Raw genomic sequence first — 20,800 nt, 5'->3', positions numbered from 1 at the left:
TTCATCATGACCTATACGATTATCGCAGTGTTCATTGAAATATTCTGACGAGAGCTGACGTTTTGCTAACGTTCATCACAATACGTTTTATACGAATCCTCATGCATGACCACACCAAAAGAGCTTCCAGCCAAACGAAAAATGTTCTGTGTCGAAAGAAAAATTGGGAAAGTCCACTATGATGAGAAGAAATAAACAGTCGTCGATATTCGACATCGCTTTTTGTCAACAATCAAGGAATCCTGCTCACAAACTCAAGTATTGAGGAATGAAAATATTTATTGCAAAATGACGTAAAAGTATATTCCATTTCACTGATGCAATGTCGAGCCGAGTTATATGGAATAACGATTTTCTACGATTTCCGAGGAGTCATTTCCACTCCAACCTTTTCGCACTTTAGAACGACTTCTGCTCACCTCATTGCGTTTTTTTTTTCGAGTACAAAATCGCAGTTTCTTCCTTGGACTGTGGCTTGGTGTAAGTGGTCCGAGCTAAATTTCTTTCCCTATTTTACCAGACTTTGGAGAATCTACAAACACATGGACAAATTTTAGACGTTTTATTAATTTCAAAAATGTCCATCCGGAAAATCGTGCATTATGAACGATGCTGAACTGCCTCAGTAAATCTTTTCCTGATATCAGCATCAAGATTGATGTTGGGAAATTCTCGGCTATCACTACAAGCGGAAAGTTCATGTGTCATTCAATTTCCCAAGTGCTGGTATCTCCTAGAATATCCATTAAAGAAACAACAATAACAATGATTGTTTGAAAGTTGTAACGACGGCAAATCGAACATTTTCCACGAGAGATGTCTGTCAAATGTACAACTCGAAATTTCGTTGAGATGTCAAGTCGCCCAGGCTAGAATACCTTCTGAAAAAATGTCATTGGATTGCACAAGATTCTCGTTAAACCAAAACGTCGTGGCGGATGAAAAGATGTTCATTGACTCAAAGATAATTTGGTTGATTGAAACACTATTTGCTGGCTCCAATAAATATTTTTCGCTACAATTAAAACTTCGTTGAAATACCAATTTTTTTCCAGGTAGGAATTGAAGCGTTTTTATTTTTTTTCAATTTCATTAAGTCGCTCATAAGATAATTTAACGACTTGATTTCAAGCTTTTTACCGGAGACTGTCGACTTTCACTGGTCCTCTGAGCTGCTCAGTGCTTTTCTCTCTCCTTCGATCGATTCGCCTCTGACCCTGTTTTACCGGGATACGAACGATGTTCTGATTTCAGCCGCTATGGGTCGCCAGCATCCTCGCCGAGGAGGCTCGATACAGATTTTTAAAAGATGTCAACTGTTGTTCGCACTGAGGTTTCCATCACTTATTTTGTTAAGGTTTTTCAAATATTTCAAATGTTGAAACAAATTTTAGCCTGAGGCGGTTATTGCATAAGAATTTTGAAACTTTTCGAGGCTGAATATAATCGAAAGATCACGCAAAACTTTTTATCCTTAAGGACGTTTTGTCAATCGTACTTGTTTATTAATGCTCAATCGAAAGAGCATCAATTGATCGATAAGAAAATGCCTGGCAAGTGGCTGTATTGCTTTAACTGATAATTTTTTAAGCCGTCATCAAACTCGTCACTGACAATGAATCGTTTAATGGAGGAAATTTTTTGGGAAAATCGTTAGCTCCAACTCGAGTTCACTGGAACTCGTTCAATAGGCTCGTTCTCTCTGAGACTCGGCTGAATCTCTAACCGAATTTGAACGATTGCATAATATTGCACGCTCGTAAAACACAATAAAATTTTTCACCCGAGATGGCAAAATATTAAAAAATGTTCTCAAATAGATGGAATTGCAGTGGGATTCGTAAAAATGTCTTGTAGAGACCAGCTCATCGCTTCGACAAAGAAGCATCTAGAATGGTGAGATCTTGAAAATATATTCGCATAGGAACATAGTAAAAAAAGTAAGCGTTCGAGTCACCTGGCTTGCACGACTCTCAATAATATATGCGTGCGTAAATGAAAAAGAGCTTCCTCACAGTGCTTCGAATTCTACCGACTTTAAGTGAACTTAAATTGCCACTTTTCCGCTCTTTTAGTCCGAGTAAAGTTAACATGGAAAAGCTTCGAAGGAAAGTAAAGCTTTGCTGTGGACCAAACGTTCATCAAAGAGAAAGCGAGAGAGAAAATGCCAAGTAAATGAGAGACGTTAGAAGTTGAAAGAGGAAGAGAGAAAGAGCGAGAGAGTGAGAGAGAGAGAAGGAGAAAGAGAGCATGCGTATTTGCGTGTTGGAGAGAGGGTTGGGAGGACCTGAATAAACAAAAGGGGTCAAAAGTGTGAAATGGTAAGCACAAACGTATTCTTGAATCAGGGATGTGAGCTTACAAGCAAATCCGTAACGAGCAAGCGCAAAGCGGCCCTGAACTCCACCGCGCGACTGGGAGGGATTCAAACGCCGAAATTCAGCGCGCTCGTCCCACGGAGGAGCCGGAGAGTCCAGAGCCACGCGAGTGGCCGCGCGACACACGCGACCGCCACGGTAACACCGAAGATAATCGGCGCTTAAGGGCCAACTTGATCGCCCGATTTGGAATACCGCGAGTGAATGTTTCGCCGGTTGAAATAAAACAGAATTGAATATGCAATCGCTCAACAATATGTGTTCAAATAAAAAACGCAACCCAGCGAAAAACGAGTGCTTTCTCGTGCTTTTTGCCACGGTCTTTCTCTCCTGCGGTGAGTAGACCGAACCTTCCAACCTTTTCTCTGTTTACTTTTACTTTCCGGTGGCTTTTTTCATTCGAGCGACAACTTTTATTTTTTTCGTCGACCATGACAAATGAAACTCAAATTTCGCACAAAAATACTTGGTCAGTTGGATTTTCGGAGTTGCGGTGTTCGGCATTTGTATCGTGTCGCCAATTTTCGAACCTAAAACTCCATTGACACTTTTCTGACAACATTTTTTTCGCAGATCGAAGGAAACGTGTTTTGTGAAAAATACTCCTCAAATATGCCATGTTTTCATTCATCATTTTCACGTACTCGGAATTGTCAGTAACCTCAATACGTTGAGCAGGTTGAATTTTTGTGAAAGATATTGCGTCGATCGGAATGACCCTTAAAATGGACTTATAATAAAATTAATAATGAAATCTCACTCCCAATTTTGCCTTTGTCATCATCCCGAGTGTCTGCGCTATTTCCGAGCGCCCAAAACACTTGACACATTATTTTTAGAAGCTATTTTCTCGTCAGGTTTGAATGAACGACGAGTTAAAAATCCTAGAAATGCTGGCTGTGAGGGGTAAAGAGTTCGGACTAATCCGGACTGAAGCCAAGCCATGGTGACTTTGCCAGTAACAATAGACGCAAAAAAGGATGGTAGTGAGCGAAGGCACGGAAAGAGAGAAAGAGAGAGAGAGGGAATATTCCATTTAGTACGAGAATGAGAGATTTGTTCTGCTCGTGAGCAAAAGCTCTCTTTTCATTTCTCTTTTTCGTGACTCTATTGAATTTAGTGAATTGTGAGAACGGAGCTTGGGGCGAGGGCGGGATCGTTTATCCAAAATAAAGCATCGTTCGAAACGATTGCTGCAGTACTTGTCGTGCGGGATTTCCTCTGAAAGCGCTTCCAAAGTTCGAAACCCTTCGAAGCATCGGTCCCTCTGATTACTCAATAATTAATCAGACGGTCCGCGTAGGACCGTGGACGATTATGTTCCGAAGCAACTACACGGTTTAGACGAACTTATCGCTCTCTTCTCTTTGTTACTCCTTTCAGCAGATTCTACAGCGTTGCACCCCCACTTTATTTCAACTCGACAACAATTTCCGATTGCAATTGGAATTGACGAAAGTTTTCCGATTAAACTGCTACGTACTTCACCGTTAACACTTTTCAAACTTCGTTGCAGACCTCACAAAAAAACATCCTTTTTGTGTCGCGGTATACGCTCATTTATTCACGATAGTAAACACGAGTTTTCATGTCTGAAATAAGAAAGTTAGAAAAGTTAGAATCAGCGAGTGAAAATAATTTCGCCGCGCAGTCGATCAAAACTCGATTAATTCCTCGAAGATGTACTTGTTCCATTTTTTTTGTTTTCATTAAGAAAGATAATGCGTTACTTGTGATTCAAAAAAGTAACTGAACACTTTGCTCTTTCCATGATCAAAGAAACGATTAAAATTTATTCTCGCAATTAATCAAATTATGTGTAACTTATTTTTTGAGATTGATAAATTTTTAATAGCATGATAACGGTAGAAATACTTTCGTAGTAAAATCGTCAAGCGAAATGTGACAACAGCCATTTTCCATTTATATGCGTATGCATATCTATATTCTAAACCAGCTGGCTCATGGTGTCGTCAAAACTTTAAACAAGTGTTTTTCTTTTTCCATTCCTAAGTCCTTTTTACCGGTAACAAGGCTTTCTCAAGACATCATTGATATCTAAAAACATTTTATTTCCTTATTCTCGTTTTTGGCTCTTTAAAGTTGGGAGGATCCTATTTCATTAAATCCAAATCGTCGCACAGGGAGTGAGCCTATGTGTAAGCCTTCAAAAAAAGTGATTTTCGTGTGATCTTCCTTAAGGAGGGTGGCTACCGACGATACAATGTTGCCATGCTAAACCATGTTAAATACATTAAAAATTTTTAAATGATAAGAATTTAATAAAATTTGGTGAACATATTCTTTAGGGCCAAATTTGATGGTACAAATTTTTTAAGATTTTTCTTCTCTACAGTTATCGAATAATTGATCACTAAAGTTCAAGTGTATAAGCATCTGCTTTAATGCGTAATTACTCGATAACTAAGCAGAAGAAAATTTTGAAAAAAATTCTGTTTTCCCGCTTGATGTTGAAGAACATTATCACCAAATTTGATCAATTTCTTATCATTTTAACGAGTGTAGCCACCCTCCTTAAAGAATTTGTTGAATTCGACCTCGAACCACTTCAAATTCTGAAAACACGTGAAATACTCTCGAAATAGAGGCAACGATTGCTGATGATTTTTTGGTATTGATTTCAATGACACATTAAATCCGCCAGTTTTATGTCGCTCTCCGCATAAACGTTCATTGGAGTAAATCAAATTAATGCATTTTCAAAAGGTATCGTAAATAAGTTGGCAAATAACGTTGTACACAGCCCAAGGTCTTTGTGGATTCACTCCTATAAACGTCGTTCGCGAGATTCATTGTGTGCATCAATGAGTTACAATTAGATATAATTCGAGTCCCCTATAACGGCCCTAACAGAGTAATAAACCGTTCATTCCATTTTCCACACTGGGGTGTTGGATGATACGCATTCAAAGTGATCAACGATTGAATCCTTGTTGAAATATAAAGAATTATATAAGAAAATAAAAAAATACAAAAAAAAACATTATTTTGAAAAAATAATTGAATATCAACAATTTTGTTTCGCTCACAAATTCTGAAAGTATCATATCGATTCGAGATTTTGCTTCAAATCGAGTTGCCCCTGGAGATGAAGTTTCGTCTCTTGTGATCATTTGACGAATTATTATATTCAATCGTGTTTGCACAGCCAATGGATTCCTGAAAGAGATAAGCTCGGTAGCAAATAGACTTGAACTAAAACTCACTAGGGCTTAAATTATTTTTATGATCGAACTATCGCTATGGATAAGTGATTTGCTGAATAAAGTTGCTGGCTCGCAGCCAGTACTTGGGAGAGTGAACGTATATTACGGCGACGCGTCGTCTCCTGTATCGAAAGTCCTCGTTATGAAAGAGAATCGGGTTAGAATAATGGAACGGAATCGTTAAAAGTCAAAACAACCGTAAAAAACTTAAAAATGTATAAAAATTCTGAAATCGTTATTGCGAGGAGGAGCTTGCATTGGCCTGGGATGGAATTTCAGCCACCGAAATGAAAATGTAACCAAATATCTTCCAGTGTTGTTCCCGCGATCCCACACATGATTCGGATTTCACCATCATAAATTCATACCTCAGTGGTACCTGTGGGAGGTCAGTACACGGTTCCGGGGGCCTCGTCATCTGGATGCTAGCCCTTCAGACGTGCTGGTTCGTTGCATCGCAGATGAGAAAGTGTGCTCCTACAAGGCGTTACGAAATTGACTGCCGTGATGAAGTTCCTCCGTTGTTTCAAGATTCATGTTGTTCTTGGTTTTTTGTCGGTTTTATTCTCTCCACTTTTGTCAGAAACATCAAAGAATTATTCTTACCTCATCCGAGATTCATTTTGTGACGAATAATTAATTTTTTATACCAAAAAAGGAGCCCTTTTGATATTTTTATTGTTCTTGCGTATACCCCTTCGAGCTTTACGAGCCCACCACTGTTCCACTATTTTTGTTTCCGTTGTTCCGAGACCCACCAGAGTTTAGACCAGACCACTATTTTTGGCGAGTTTGGGGCCTTCAGAAAAGCCCAGAAAAAGTGCCCCACCCTTAGTGACGTGGCTGAGCGATCACGCATCCAAGTATCAGCCTCGCCGCTTAATGTGCTGGCTGCTTAATTTGTGAGAACGCCGTACATCGATCACCGTTGCTTCATTATTTTTATGACTTCCTCAGTAAAAATCAAGAGCTCGAGTCTTAATTACACGATACATGATTGGAAGTGAGAAAAAAAATTAAGGGGTAAAGCGGACTCCATGGAAGGTCCGGAATGGCCAAGAGGATGGGGCGAAAATTTTGAATCGAGCTTAAAAAGACCATTTATGTGGACCGTCGAACGAAATGTCAAAAACACTTTTCACAAAACATTCCTGTTTGGTAGCCATTTTGTCATGTTCATCTACAAACAATGTGGAGGTACAAATTCGTGTTTCATAAGAAGTGTATTCAGTTGCTTGGGACGAGGTTACGAGTTTTGATCGCGTAGTACAACAAACAGAATTGATGGAATTATGGAGGTTTTCAGAATACAAAATCCTTTACATAAGGAAATTCAATTTCGTTCGATGTTGTGCAGAATTTGTAGGAAATAACCGATACTAAAGGTTCGAAAATAAGTGGAGGAACGAATTGATACTATTCGTACGTTCGCCCGTACCTTCAATCTATCTATTCGTACAGTTAGAATTCAGATTGCAAAGGCTTGCTCTCTCCTTTCGTTTTTATTCGTGTATATAGTGATTTCTGCTGTGAACGCTTCCGCCGTTCGATGCAACGGCTGCGTTTTATGAGAGTGAACCATGCACGACACCTTCGCCTTTTCGTTCATACACACGTGTGCATATTCCCATGTCCATAAAGTTTTTCTTCGTGCTGTGAAATTGACGAGCTTATTGAATTTTTTGGCAAAATATTTCAGGGAAAAAAGATGTTATAGGAAGGTCGGCTTCGATTGTGGCCAGCAGAAATGCACACTTCGCTCATTCCTATAAAACTCAAATAACAGCGGCGTATGAGGAACGTTGGGCTGAGTATAGAAACATCGCACTTACAGTGAACTCGAATTGAGCATTTTTTTTCATAAATTTCATAAACGAAACAATCGGCTGGGAAAAACTTGTCAAAATCCTTGTCACTTTTCTCGTCATCCAACGAACATCAACAAATAATCTATCGACATGCTGAGGATTATAAGTTTGACGTTCGTGCTACAATCCATGAATGTTTGATACGCAACACGATTACTTTGTCCCGAACTGGTCAATAATCTTGTCAAACAAAGTTGCTGGCTATGATTATTTCGTCTATTCAACTCGACGGTTATTAGTGCATGTGGAGACATGGATAAAGGAAAAAAATTAACATTCCGAGGTAGCAAGGCCATTCGAACTGTCGATCGGTTGTACAATGAGTTCTAAAATCCTTCTTTTTTATCATGAAAACTTCGATGCATTTTTGATCGTGTTGAAGTATTCGGTTGAAAACAACGTTTAAGGTAAATTATGCCCGAAGGATCGTATTTTATGGGTGTCTAAATTGGGTCGATTTTTACTTCTTAATTAAAGATATTATCACTCTAAATTAATGCGAGAGTTATATTAATTCAAAATTGTAAATAAATTTTTTCAACTCATCTTTTGGCGAATGAAATTACAAGCCGTTAAATAATTGGAAATCCATCACTGATTGAACCCAAAATTTCATTCGTCCTTGGCTAAAATACTAGAGTTTTTTTATGTAAAAAATCGCTTTAGAGAGCGCAAAGGGAAAACACAAATAGAAATGGATCAAAAAAATAAAAATAAAAAAATAAGCAGATGTGAGGTTACGAGTGCTCATTACCAATTTCGTTCAATCTTTAACTTAATATATCTTCATTACCAGTAAGACAATCGTCTCGAATTTTTCCCCAGGCCTACATTACATACTTCATTGTTGTTGCGTACTTTTTCATAAACTCCGTAAGAAGCGATCATTCGTCGTTATATGGAAAGACAAACGATTTTTTACACATGTCCCTATAACCCTGTGTGTTTTTCGTCGCATATTTAAACACGTTTATCTCAATATCCAATAAGACGAACCCTTTAAAATTTGGTATGCGTGTCAGTCGACTACCCATTTAAACTCCACGTAAATTTCAAGACTTTGTCTTAAGAAAATCGTTTCGTGTATGAACTACCACAACTTGATAAACGCTGATTACACATGATTTCATGGAATAATGAAGATATATATTCATATTCGTTTTTTTTTTTTATTCTAATGCGCATTAATGTAAGCGCATTCAATGTGTGGGTATTTTGAACCCACTGAATTCGTTTCGAAATTTTAATTAATTTTAATTCAGTTGTAGCCAATGGGAGTTTACACAAAATTCGAATCCTCGTAACAATTGCCAGCAATGAATGAATATGATTTATGGGTAAAGTTTTAGTGAAGGTTGAAAAAAATGGAAGAATAAATATTGTTAATAAGAGGGATAATCCTGGATACAACTTTTCACATCCGAACGTTGAAACGTCAAAAAACTTTCTAGATCTTTCTCGATCCTTATCAAAACCTATATTATCCTTCCGATAAAGTGATGACAACGAGAGTGAGAGGAGGGATTACGATTTTCCGGGAAAACGGAAGAGCTAAGAGGGGAGGCAATCTGCGCTTTCACTTCTCACAGTTTCCTACTACGGAACAATCGGAACTTCCTTTCCCCCGTCTCTTTCTTTCTCCGCATATATATCCAGTGGAGAATACATAGTGCTGTGCGCACCCTTGTCACCTGCAGGGAATAAATATCGGAGATTGGATCGCGGATTACGCGAGTACCGGTACTCGGCAGAAGGGGTTAGTCGTCGTAGTTCCTCGTTTAGCCGGAGGCCACGAGCGAAAGACGAGATGGAAAATTGTGTTGGTACGTAAAAGGGGTCGCAGGAAATCTCAGGCTTGTCACATCGTATGCGGATATATGCCAACAAAATGAGAGTTTAACTACCTTCCGTATGAAAATATTCTTTCTCTCTAATATTACATCCGCCGGATCTATTTTTCAATATATATTCATTCGTAGGAACTGAAATAAATAACAAAATCTAGAGCTGTCTTCCAAACCGATTTCCGACAGTTTCAATTCGCCATGCGACTCACGATGTTTCATGCGAAATCCTTTACAATAAATTGTCGATAAATAAAAATCTGCCAATGACTTTGTCCAGTGGTCACAACAGTTTCTTCGTCACGGATGAAAAAGACAATCGACAAAAGCGATTCCTCCCAATCGGCGAGGACTGTCATTCGGACGTTCGGTTTTACTTTTTGTTATAATCCTAAGATATATACTCGATTAATCTCTCGAAGTAATTCACCGCCTCACAATAATCTTCGAAGGAGTCACGAACGATAATTAAAAACTCCGAATGACGTGAGAAGTTTCATTCGCATGAGACAGCTCCTTATGTTTCTGAATTCTCGTTGAATTGTATTTTCTCCACAGTGTGTATCGTCAATCATACTTCAAGCTTCAATGCCGTGTCCGTTTAAGGTATTCCTTTCACGAACCCGAATATTCTACAAATAACTCATTTTCAATAACAGTAAAGTAAAAGTTCATGCGAATAGATTTGCGAAATTTCAGCTCAGGTTATCGAACATTTAATAAAGAATTAAAACTTTAAAAATTGTAAAATTTATACGGGAGCCTCTGGAGATTTCGTCATCACCAAATTTCTATTCAATAATTCGCAATCTAAATAGTTCTAAATTCCTGATACAAACTGTCTCACAGATGGAAAAAAATGTAAGGATTCCATAGCGATGACAAAAATAAAGGGTTACCAAATGCTTAAGAAATACGTTAACTATAGAAGTTGAAAAAATGGCAGAAGCAGAAGCTTTTCCTATATAACAGCGACTTCTCAAAGGTCAAGAATCAGTCCAAATTTCGAGTGCCCAATTTGCGCCACCAAAAAATAACGGCCATGCGAAAGTAGCGAAAGGAATACCTTAATTGCGTCCTGAAGATCACAAAACATCTCCAGTTATTTCCAAGCCATTTTCTCTCTCCCTGGAATCCTTTTCTTCGTGCTGGCATCTTTTATAAAATGAACAAAATTCCGATCGATTGAACGAAAGATACGATCGAGCAGGCTTTAAAAAATTGTGCATAAAAATATTGTATTAAACTTTTGTATACGCGGAGCTAAAGAAAATTCAAAACGAAGCAGTGAACGTCGTGCAGTAGAAATATGAAGAAATCAACGATTCAATGCATTATTTCTGATCCCCATTCAATTACTGGAGGTTTCTCGCCTCCATTCATAGATCGATTGTTCTGGCTTTCCATTGAAAACGAGAGGAGAAAATATCTGAGAAAATAGTGCAGGAAGTATGAAAGAGGAAAACTCCTCTTCGCGTCTAAATTTAAATGTACGTCGGTTTGTCAATAATACATAGCGCACTATTCTCTCCCGAGATTTAGTTTGGAAGTGAACTTTGCACGATGCAAAGTATCCGAGCTTTATGAATTTCCACGTAGCGGAATTCCTGTGAAGTTATAAACTGTGTACATCCGGGCAAAAGTTCCGTTGACCGACCATATTATTAAAGGGAAAACCGGTGAATTCCAAAACCTTAAAAAACTTAATATAAGATTGCAATATTTTCAAATTAAATGCGTTCTTTGAACGCGTGTTAGCGACGTTTCACTGAAGAAGCGCAATCGTTTAGCAGCAGCGCAATCAAAAGCTCTAACAAATTCGAGGCAAATTTGTATTTTCGGAAAAAACTTTTTCCCATTAAAACCACAAGTCGTGCAAAGTCTGAGGAATGGAGGTTGGAAACGGACGATCATTTCCGCAAGTCGAACAGACAAAGGTTCGGTCAACTTGCTCCCTGCCTAAGATCAGATATGTCGGAGACTCGAGCACGCAGAGTACAACGGTATTAAGAGGAATACGAGGGAAGAATGGACAAGTGAGTGCAAGGAGATGAGAACGAGAGAAGAAGAGTACTACGGACGAAAGGTTTTAGTAACCGTTCCCTTCCAACGCTCCGCCACTCGCTGATGGAAAAGTTCCATTATGTTGTCCGGCTGTTATTGTGTCGCGGGAGTACTTCAGAATGGATGTTTTTCTACGTTTTATTGTGCTCCTCTTCGTGTGTACGTATTTATACATAGTAACGTCACGACTGGGTCATAACAGCTCATGAGCACTGAGAGTGAGAAAAAATAAAAACTTTTTTCGTTGCGTTTAACGAGCCCCGAATCGTGGCACTGTGTCAGTGAGAATGGTAAGGTTTTATCTACGAAAAGTGGGAGTGTGCCAAGTGCAAGAGTGACGGAATCGATCAAGACTTTTCCGTCTTTGAGTCGGTCATCATTCGACTGTTTTCCAATCGATATATCCAACTCGAAATCGATCGAATTCCAACAATCGTTGAAGTAGTATTGAAAACAATATTTGGAATCTAATATAGTTTCGTTTCCTTCTGTCCTCGTGACGAAAATCGAAGTTAGTAGGTTACTGACGACCTTAGCGCAGCGATCTTTCGACAAAGTTCCCGCAGGAGCGAGCGTTTGTCAAAAAGTTCATCGCGCACGCAGTACCACATTCAATGAGCGATGCCGATGATTATTGTAGCCCAAGATTCAATTAAACTTCGTCTCGGCATTGAGACTCGACTCCTCTCTACTTCTGTCATCTTTACAAGGAATAATTCCCATCGCAGAGCTCGTCTGCTCTCGCACCCGCTAAATTATTAATCAGGTTAACTGCTCCATTGTGAGCATTCTTCCGGAAGTGCACTCAGGGAAAGATCGCTTCGGAGTTGGAGTCCGACGAGATAAATCGATTTGTCAATCAATCGTGAATTACTTATCTCTGCTTTAGCAGCAATGCCAACGTTTCTGTATTGTTGCAACTCGATCGCTTCTAAACTCATCGCAGCTACTCCTTCTCAACGTACAACGCGACGTGTGGCTGCAGCCAACTTGATTCAGTCTGTATCGACTTTGCCGAGGACGAGCAGGCATCTCGTCGGTTTTTACGAACGCATCCCGTCACTTTAAAAGCTCATTTCGTTCGCCAACTTTCATCTTGCATGCCCCAAAACTCAGGAAAGTCCCTCCCCTCCCAGCATCCGCGTCAGCCTGCCCATGGCTGAGCGGTCACCCCACCGAGTACTGGCCACTCCCGCGGAACTCCTTAACTCCGGAGATCCCCATACCACCACGCGCCAACGGTGCATCGATCGTTCTCGGTAGAAGAAATACCCACCAAAACGATTTTAAAGGGCGCCATCGCGTGGCAAAGTAGATGGCTCGTCTGCTCGCCTCGTCGCACTATACTGCCGACTGCTAAGTACTCGAGAAGTCACTTTCAACTGCAGCTTAAACTATCGTGACGCCCGGCTTCTTCCGCAGTCAAGATATAGCCGAGCAGTGAGAGCATAACGCTCGCCACTAAGGGTGGGACTTTATCTGCTTCCCCCTGACACTGTTGGTGTCAAGAGAAGAGAGAAAGAGGAAAGGAACGGAAAGGGAAAAATTGCCTCGTTAGCAACGACCTCCGGACGAGATTACCGTGGCTATAACGGGCCGGGCGCACCATGCCGAGGGGAAATAAAACGAGAGAAAATGTCGCGAAAAGGGTAGAAGTGTGCGATGAAAAAAAAGAAAAACGAAAGCCTCTAATTTATCTCGCCTTTGCAGTTTATTAAGTCACGGAGAATTTTGACGGAGCTGAAGCCAATGAAGTCCCGAGACTCCTCTTCTCCGGCCGACAAAAAAGTATTCTTACAGAAAAAAAGTCAGAACACTAATCCGAGTCGATTCTTATCAACTGGAAAAGCAAGACTTTCCGTTCGTTTGTTATCGAATGACTCCTGCGAATTCGTTACGGATAAAGATTTCTCAAGTTTTCCATTTGTTCATTAAGGGGAGGGGGTTTTGCTTTAGAAAGTCAGAAAAATCGATTTTTTTCGAACACTTTTAGAATTGAAAGAAATAACTCATCATTGCGAACTTTTCGGTATAGTTTCAACGATATCTCAAGAGCGCATGAACATTTTTTTAACTTTAAAAATACTCATATGTATACGTATTTTATACGCGAAGCTTCATTATTGAAGTTTCTCAGCTGCGGGAAACATTGCAAAAAACTCTACGTTCGATTAAAACATAATAAAAAATGTTGTGTTCGGAATTAATCTTGTCTATCTCATCTCAATTTTTTTGACTTCCTAGAGCAGCACTCCCCCCTTAAAGTCGATGCTTTTATTCTCCACATGTAAAAATATACTTCTTTTTTTATTTGCTCGTTAAAAAGATCCAAACCGCTGTACAGTTAATGACGATTGTTCAAAGAATTTTAGCGTCGTCGCGGATTTGTGCTCCACAATGAAAATACCCTGAACGTAAACATTTCCTTCAAACGTTCATGAATTTTATAAAAGTACTACTCTCTGGGATTACGTACGAAACTACAAAATGAATAGCGCGATCATATGCGACCTGCAGCCCAGGGAGCGTATTGCCACGCAGGGAGCGATCAAATATGAGAGGAAATTCGAGCGAGAAGTATCCAAACGGAGTGAACCAGGAAGTCACGGAACTGGGCGGTTTGTGCAATGTAGAAATATTTATGAAAACTTCAACATTGTGCTTCCCACAAGCCCCAGAAAGAAGAAACCTCGGAAGTGGTTAATCAGCCGAGAGCGCAACAAAACTTGAAACGCCCTTTGAAGCTGCATTTTCAAAGGCCACGATTCAGAATGTCGCTGGTGGAATCGTGCTACCATTGATGATTATTGAATTTGAAAAAACGTTGCGCAAATCGTGTTTCATTCATTGCTATCGTGAGATTCCACGAGCAATGAACATGAAAAAATGGTTCGCAACTGACAAGGAAAAGGCGAGTAACGATAACGAGTTATGTGCAGATACGCTTTTCGAGTGTTTCAAGTTGCTGCGAGAGCAAGTTCCAAAGTTTTTTTCCGTGATTCGTTCATAGACGAGCGTAACCGTTAAAGGGTCACCGGACCGACATCTCTTTATTGCTCAAAGAAGTCTTTCAGTCTTGTGCAAAAACGTATCGACATTTGCTTCGAAGATACTTTGCAATTATCTTCGTAGATGTTTTTTAATTATTTCCCATCATGGTTTTGAATGCTTTTGGAAAGTGCTTGCCAATTTTCTGTGAAGATGGATTTCAATCGGTGGAAAAAGTCGCGTCACTCTCACGGAATCGATCGATAACGTGCTTTCGACTTTCAACATTCGTAGTGGGAAAAGAAATTAAAATTTTTACGGTTCATTCATACTGCCACTTTGAAAAGCGCACGTACGCTGTAGCGTGGACTCTCTGACAACCTACTGCGACTGTTGCACGAGAATGGATTCCTCCAAACTTCGGAGATATGAACTTGAAGTCATTTACTTCTAGCAATAAAGCAACAAGTTGTCTTCAGACCCCAACAGGACCTGAAGAACTGAATAATTCGAGTACAACATGAAATTTCTTGGACTCGAACTTTGGAAGTGCGACATGAAACCGCGAATTCTCTCAGCCATAGTCAGCATGAGCGACCGTGTTAACGATCTTAATCGCTTTTTCACTTCAAATGATACGAGACTGGGAAAAGCTTTACAACGTTAATGAGGATAATAATTTTTTTTTAATTGAAATTAAAATTAAAAAATATTTTTAAAAAATTGAATTAAAAAAAAACATTTAATTAAAAAATTAACGAATAAAAGACATTCAACATGGTTGAAGAATTTTTAAAAATGATAATAGCGAAATGTGTCTGGAAAGCTATTCCAGCAACGTCGATGCAAATTTCCAAGATTTTACATTTTCGTATACGATTTTCAGAGGGAACGATAATTATGTTTTTCCACAAAATAAAATTTTAGTATTCCTACACTTTTTAACGAAAATCAAAAAAATCGTAGAAGATCTCTCGAAAAAATGAATCGAAATTTAATCACGAAAATTGGTGACACGCAAAGTGGTTGCACAAAATCTATTCTGAAGTCGACTTTTTACAAGCTATTCCTGTAGCCAATCGACTGAAGCCCAAATTTCTGTCATTGTCATTCCCACTTCACTCTTCATTTTCATACTGCGTGACTATAACGTTCTGGGTCTGCATTAAATTCTTCTTCATATACGCTTGCTCGGAATCAAGATTCAACGTACGTCCAGTCGACACACAGTTTCTTTACAAAATCAATAACCCTTTTCTCTCTCCTTCGTCTTTACCATCATCCAAAAATATGTTTCTCGGGTCATCAGCATGACCAGCATTCTAGGCACGTTGTAATATTAAGGTATTTCTACATCCGTGGGAGCAGGAATTCCACAGATCTTGAAACCAGCGTTCATTTTGTACGCTCCAGTTAACCGATACGTTAGACCCAACCAGCAGCTGTTCTCGTCATATTCCATGAAGCGCTATGATATATATGCGGGGTAATACAAATGTTAGTTTTGCGTTGTGCACTCCGACCGCTTATGTCGAAATTCTCGGGAGTAAACAGGTGAACCTAACCCCACGAATTGTTCAATTCCCAAACAGATCCCTCGTCATGAAACAGTTTTGTTGTACTTCTTGGCTTCCCTAACAAATGCCGGGAGTTTCATGAGTTTCATAGCGATTATTTTGTGACGAAAATTATTTTCAACAGACCCAGCAAACATCGCTTTGATTATTTTTGAAACGCCGATGGTCCGTCATCCAGAAGCTTGATTAAAAAAAACCCTCGAATTTATTTTTGAAATAGGTATTCATTAAGAAATTTGTTTGAACAATTTCATTGAATTCAGTCATAGAATGCTTTCAGAATGAATCGTCAAATTTCCAAGGAGAACTAGAACTGCATCAACTTTCAAAAAAGAACTTTTTATATTTTCATATCTCTAAAGCTCCTGAATTTTGGGACATTGCGTCATCGTATTTTCGAAATGTTCACCGTCCAAATTAAAATTAGAAAACGAGACAGCATTAATAAAACTGTTTCCCTGATACGAGCCCTATATTCGGAGTATTCCGAATTGCGTTCCCACGATGGTCGACCACGAGGAGTTTTGAGGTCGTCTCAACTGCAGGCGGGTAATTTCAATGGCTTCGAGTCGAAACTCAAAACCGCTCGTCAGTTATATTCAAGAATAATGAGAGCCTAGTTTTGTAAAGTTATTGAACGACATCTGATTACCTTAGCATGGTGACTACCTTAAAAGCAAGCAGAAAAATTTCGAAGGCTCATACTCTTTGCTAAGTTTCCGAGTCTCGAGGAATGGAAAAAAAGTGACGTCAGAACGGAAAATAGATACGAATCCTACGGAAAACTTGACTAGTTTTTTTTTCAATTTACAATCTTCGCAAACTTCTTGACTGCGTGTAGTTTTTTTCAGCTCTAACCGGTATAAATATATGACATTTATAAACGATGTATACAGATACATGTACATTCATAGACTTTTCTCATGCCGGAGCGCAATCTCTCGGGGCGCTATTCGATAAGGAAGTTCGATATCGAGTTACCGCAGTCAACGGGCGTGGAAAGTTGTAACGGAGTTGTCGTGGTGGAGCAGCTATGGAAAGAGATTGAGAGGGTTGAACAGTGTAAGAAAATAAGCTAGCAGAGATGTGGTTCGATAGTCCTAGAGCTTGAAAAGTCTTCTCTGGATCGAAGCACGAGTTCAACATGAAGTTCGTGCAAATTTGAACCACCGTTGCGTCCCATCCTGCTTTTTTTCCGATAGCATTAAAGGACCAGAAGGATGAAATTCCTGAGTTTCTTAATTAAATTGTTTCTCTGTCCGTACTACATTTCCCACTTTTGTTGGTCGGAACCAAAGTTTCGTGTTCTTTGAAACAAAAAAAAATAAAACACGACAGTTCATAATTTCGTTGGAAAACAAAGGGATCAACTAAGCCGAGTGCAATGGCGCTTACAATGGAATAGAGCCTCCGTCCAATTCAGAACGCACACTAACCATTGTGAGATGATTTATTTGGAAACATGGTGCTTTCCGAAACTGATCGCAGACAAAGGCAAACGAGCGATTTGGCGAATCATTTTCAAAAACCTGCAAATAAATTCAGGGTCCCATAGTGCTCCCAACTGGAGGCAAATATTTGAGAAGTTATCGAACGGTTTGAAGAATCTTCCACGTCGGTTTGGACTGTCCTTACTAAACCTCTTGTACATTGAGCAAAATTTTTTTCAGAATCGGATTAACTGAATTGGATCAGACATTTTTCTCGTATTTCTTCTGAAGTAAACGAAAGCGATATTTTTCATGAATTTTTAAAGTATTCGCGCATCGATTACAAACAGTATGGTATTTTTTTAATTTTGCAACTTTTCGTCCCTTGAACTCTAAACAGCTTTATGTAGATAGCAAAAAGTGATGCACTTGAGAACTATACTTCGTTTTATTTCCTCATCATGTCAGACTAACACTTACTAATAAGTGGAAATTTATTGTAAATTATAAATTTTAACTGTCAGCATGGTAAATTCTATGATAAATGCACGAATGTACATCGAATACGTGTGACATTTTACCATACATAAAGTTTTTTTCAGGGTTGTCCGAGCATACTTTACAATATAAACATCTGAAGTGACTGAAAACATTTTTTACAATGCTTATAGAGAAAAACACTCTTGAGTCTTTTGAATAAAAGGTATGTTCTCGTTTTCTTCATGTACGTGAGAATTCGGTAACGTTTTTTTTTTGGTTCTGAAGTAAAAATCATGTTCCCTTATGAACGATCAAAGATTAAATGTAATCAGGAAAAAATAGCCGCAATCTTTCTCTTCTGCAAAAAAAAAGGTTCAAAAGTTTAGTATTTATTTAGAAATTTCTTAAAGTACGAGTGGTTCAAACTTTGCATCCAGTCTAAATTCGCACCAACTTCTTAACGCGCCAGGCATGACGAGCGCTGGATGAGAGAGCTCCCTTCACCCTTGACTTCCTTTAACATTCTTCCCTTCGCTGTACATACATAACGTATATCCGTATATAGTATACGGGCCACAGAATCTTGAGCAAGCTCGGGGAAACTGAGACATAACTTTCGTACGTCCTTTCGTAGAATGGTAGACCGCATTTAACCTGCGTATATATACGAAGAATTCAGCACAAAGTTGGACAACTTTGGGTCACATCTACAAGAGACATTTTATTTGTAAAACGTGACATGAAAGATTAAAATGGAAAAAAATACTTTTAAAAGGGTCTCTAATGAAATTCGACTCAAAAACTTTTACTGCATCATCAGCGTTGTAACAGTTCCAAGCGATTCGACGTTCGATGGCTTTGTTAAGGCAAACGATCATTTGAAACTTTGTAATTCACTGAAGAACGATATGCAATTTGAAAAAATTGGCGTTCAAAATGGCTCGGATGCGTTGCTAAAACTGAATCGGTTTCGTCAAAGAACGTCGGAGGGAAAATTGAAGAGTGCGGAGACCATGACTCCCGAGGATTTTCTACACTTTGCAACGATCCCCTCGCAACCCCGAATGATCGAATTTCCGGTAGAAAATTCTACGTACACTCGAAATGGCCGAACAAGAAATGGGCGGATTCGCTTTTTGAAGTAACTTAAGATACGATCCCTCGACATTTGACCTTTTACAATTTTCTCTTCGTCGACAACTCGGCTATTTTTCACTTCCGTTATCTCCAGTCCTTACAGCCCACGAGTTAAAACTTTCTCGAACAGCGTCGTAGCTTCGATGTAACATGCGTCTCGATTTCGCCCTCGAGCTCCTTCCTTCCAGCCCATAAAAGCGACGATTGCTAATGTGATAAGGTACCGAAGTTTGCACAAATTCCAGAAATCGCTCCTTTATACTGTTTTCGAAGCGGGAATGCTTCACGCGCTCATAATTGAATGCGTTTTAGACATAACTGCAGCGTGAAATTATCGATCTTCCGAATTGCGATAATAATGCAGATTATAAAACGAATTATCAGACTCACTTAATTCCACACCCGTTTTAACCCGTAGACACCACACTGGTGTAAATTTGCACCCACGAAAATTTAAAGCGTCAAGAACTTCAAAATTCCTGTCTTCAATTTCGCGCCATTTTTCTATAATAAAACTTTTTTCCTATTTTTTTTTAATAATCGTAATCGATTACTAAGGAATTATTACCCCTTAAAAGTCTCGTTGTAGAATTCATTTCATACATTCGCGGATGAAATAAAAAGTTTTGAAAAGTCCAAGTCCGAATCTGCACCAGTGTGGTGAGTGTGTGACCTCAAATAATTCGATCACGATCACTAAGTAACACTTTTTTTTAGGTTTATGCCAAAATATAGAGCCCAAAATAGAGCCGGGCTCTTTCAAAGCTGAAGAAATAATCGAGAAAAAAGCGGAACTCCAAGACGGGATTCGAGGTGGTGAGAATTTGGAGCAACGATTCGAGTAAGTCAGTTCTGCTGTAAGCACGAGATTACAAATTGAATAGAAAATCTTTTTTTTGTATATCGCACCGTATCGTATGGAAAACTTGATTAAAAATGCGCTTTATTGAGTGCGGAAATAAAATCGACGATTCTTGCTTCCCAAGTCTTTTATGTGTCGTTAAACTCGGGAATGAGAAATTTTTACCTTAAACGCAAGATATTATTTTGTCGGCCAGGGCGAACGTGGTGTGGGAATTTTTTTATTTCCCGAGAACGATAAAAGGGCGTGAACGTTGTGCATAGCTACAGAGTATGAAAAAAAACGTTTTGTCTCCTTAAGCTACAACAGATGGGACGGTTCTCGAGATATTGGTAAGAGCCTCAACGACGATGTCAACTTAGCCGTTCCTTCGCTAACGGAGAGTGGAAACTTGAAAGCGAAAACCGAAGCTCCGGTGATTCGTGATATCGTACTCGACGACAAGCACGAGGCGTCGTCAGAGTTTGAAAATCGACCCGACGAATCGACGACGCAGGCGAGCCGCACCACCGTTCGTACTCGGTGCAGTGAGTGCTCTCTGTTACATGAATTAATCATTTTTTCCAATTAACCAATCGTCGTCGAATTTGCTGCTCCAATATTAATAGAAATGATAAAACAAATTAGCTGCTCAGAGAACTGCAATTATTCCATCGTTCTGCAAAATCAAATCGAAATATTTATTCACTATTTGTATCGACCAAAACTTACAGCAATTAAATTTTATTCTCTTTTTGCCTAAATTTACTGCACGAATTTACATAATTGAATTTACTCAATTCGGGTTAATTTCTCACTTCAATTAGAGGAACAGAATACTCTAGTTCGAGCCAGAATTAGCGGAAGTAGATTCCGACTTGAGTCTTCCTGATTGTAAGGATTTCAGGAATTTGATTTCATTATCATGAATAATACGAGAAACCAATTTCCTGTTTCACGATATTG

The 20,800-nt window shown here is 39.1% G+C and overlaps 1 protein-coding gene across 3 annotated transcripts in view; it reads left to right on the top strand.

Annotated features, from left to right (window-relative positions):
• The first annotated feature begins 2,476 nt into the window (after positions 1-2,476).
• The window catches only part of LOC122412366 (uncharacterized), a 33,861-nt gene continuing 15,537 nt past the window's right edge, over positions 2,477-20,800 (top strand). Inside the window, exons 1-3 of one of the 3 annotated variants that reach the window (XM_043421834.1) lie at positions 2,477-2,713; positions 19,711-19,834; positions 20,156-20,382. In XM_043421834.1, coding sequence (XP_043277769.1) covers positions 2,617-2,713; positions 19,711-19,834; positions 20,156-20,382 — 448 coding nt within the window. In that variant the 5' untranslated portion in view covers positions 2,477-2,616. The remainder of the gene's footprint in view (positions 2,714-19,710; positions 19,835-20,155; positions 20,383-20,800) is intronic. The other 2 variants (XM_043421835.1, XM_043421836.1) reach the window with 2 other exon arrangements.

This window comes from Venturia canescens, chromosome 6 (assembly GCF_019457755.1).
Source record: "Venturia canescens isolate UGA chromosome 6, ASM1945775v1, whole genome shotgun sequence".
Classification (NCBI taxonomy): domain Eukaryota; kingdom Metazoa; phylum Arthropoda; class Insecta; order Hymenoptera; family Ichneumonidae; genus Venturia; species Venturia canescens.
Note: the sequence above shows the minus strand (reverse complement) of the source record. Positions and strands in the feature narration are given on the sequence as shown.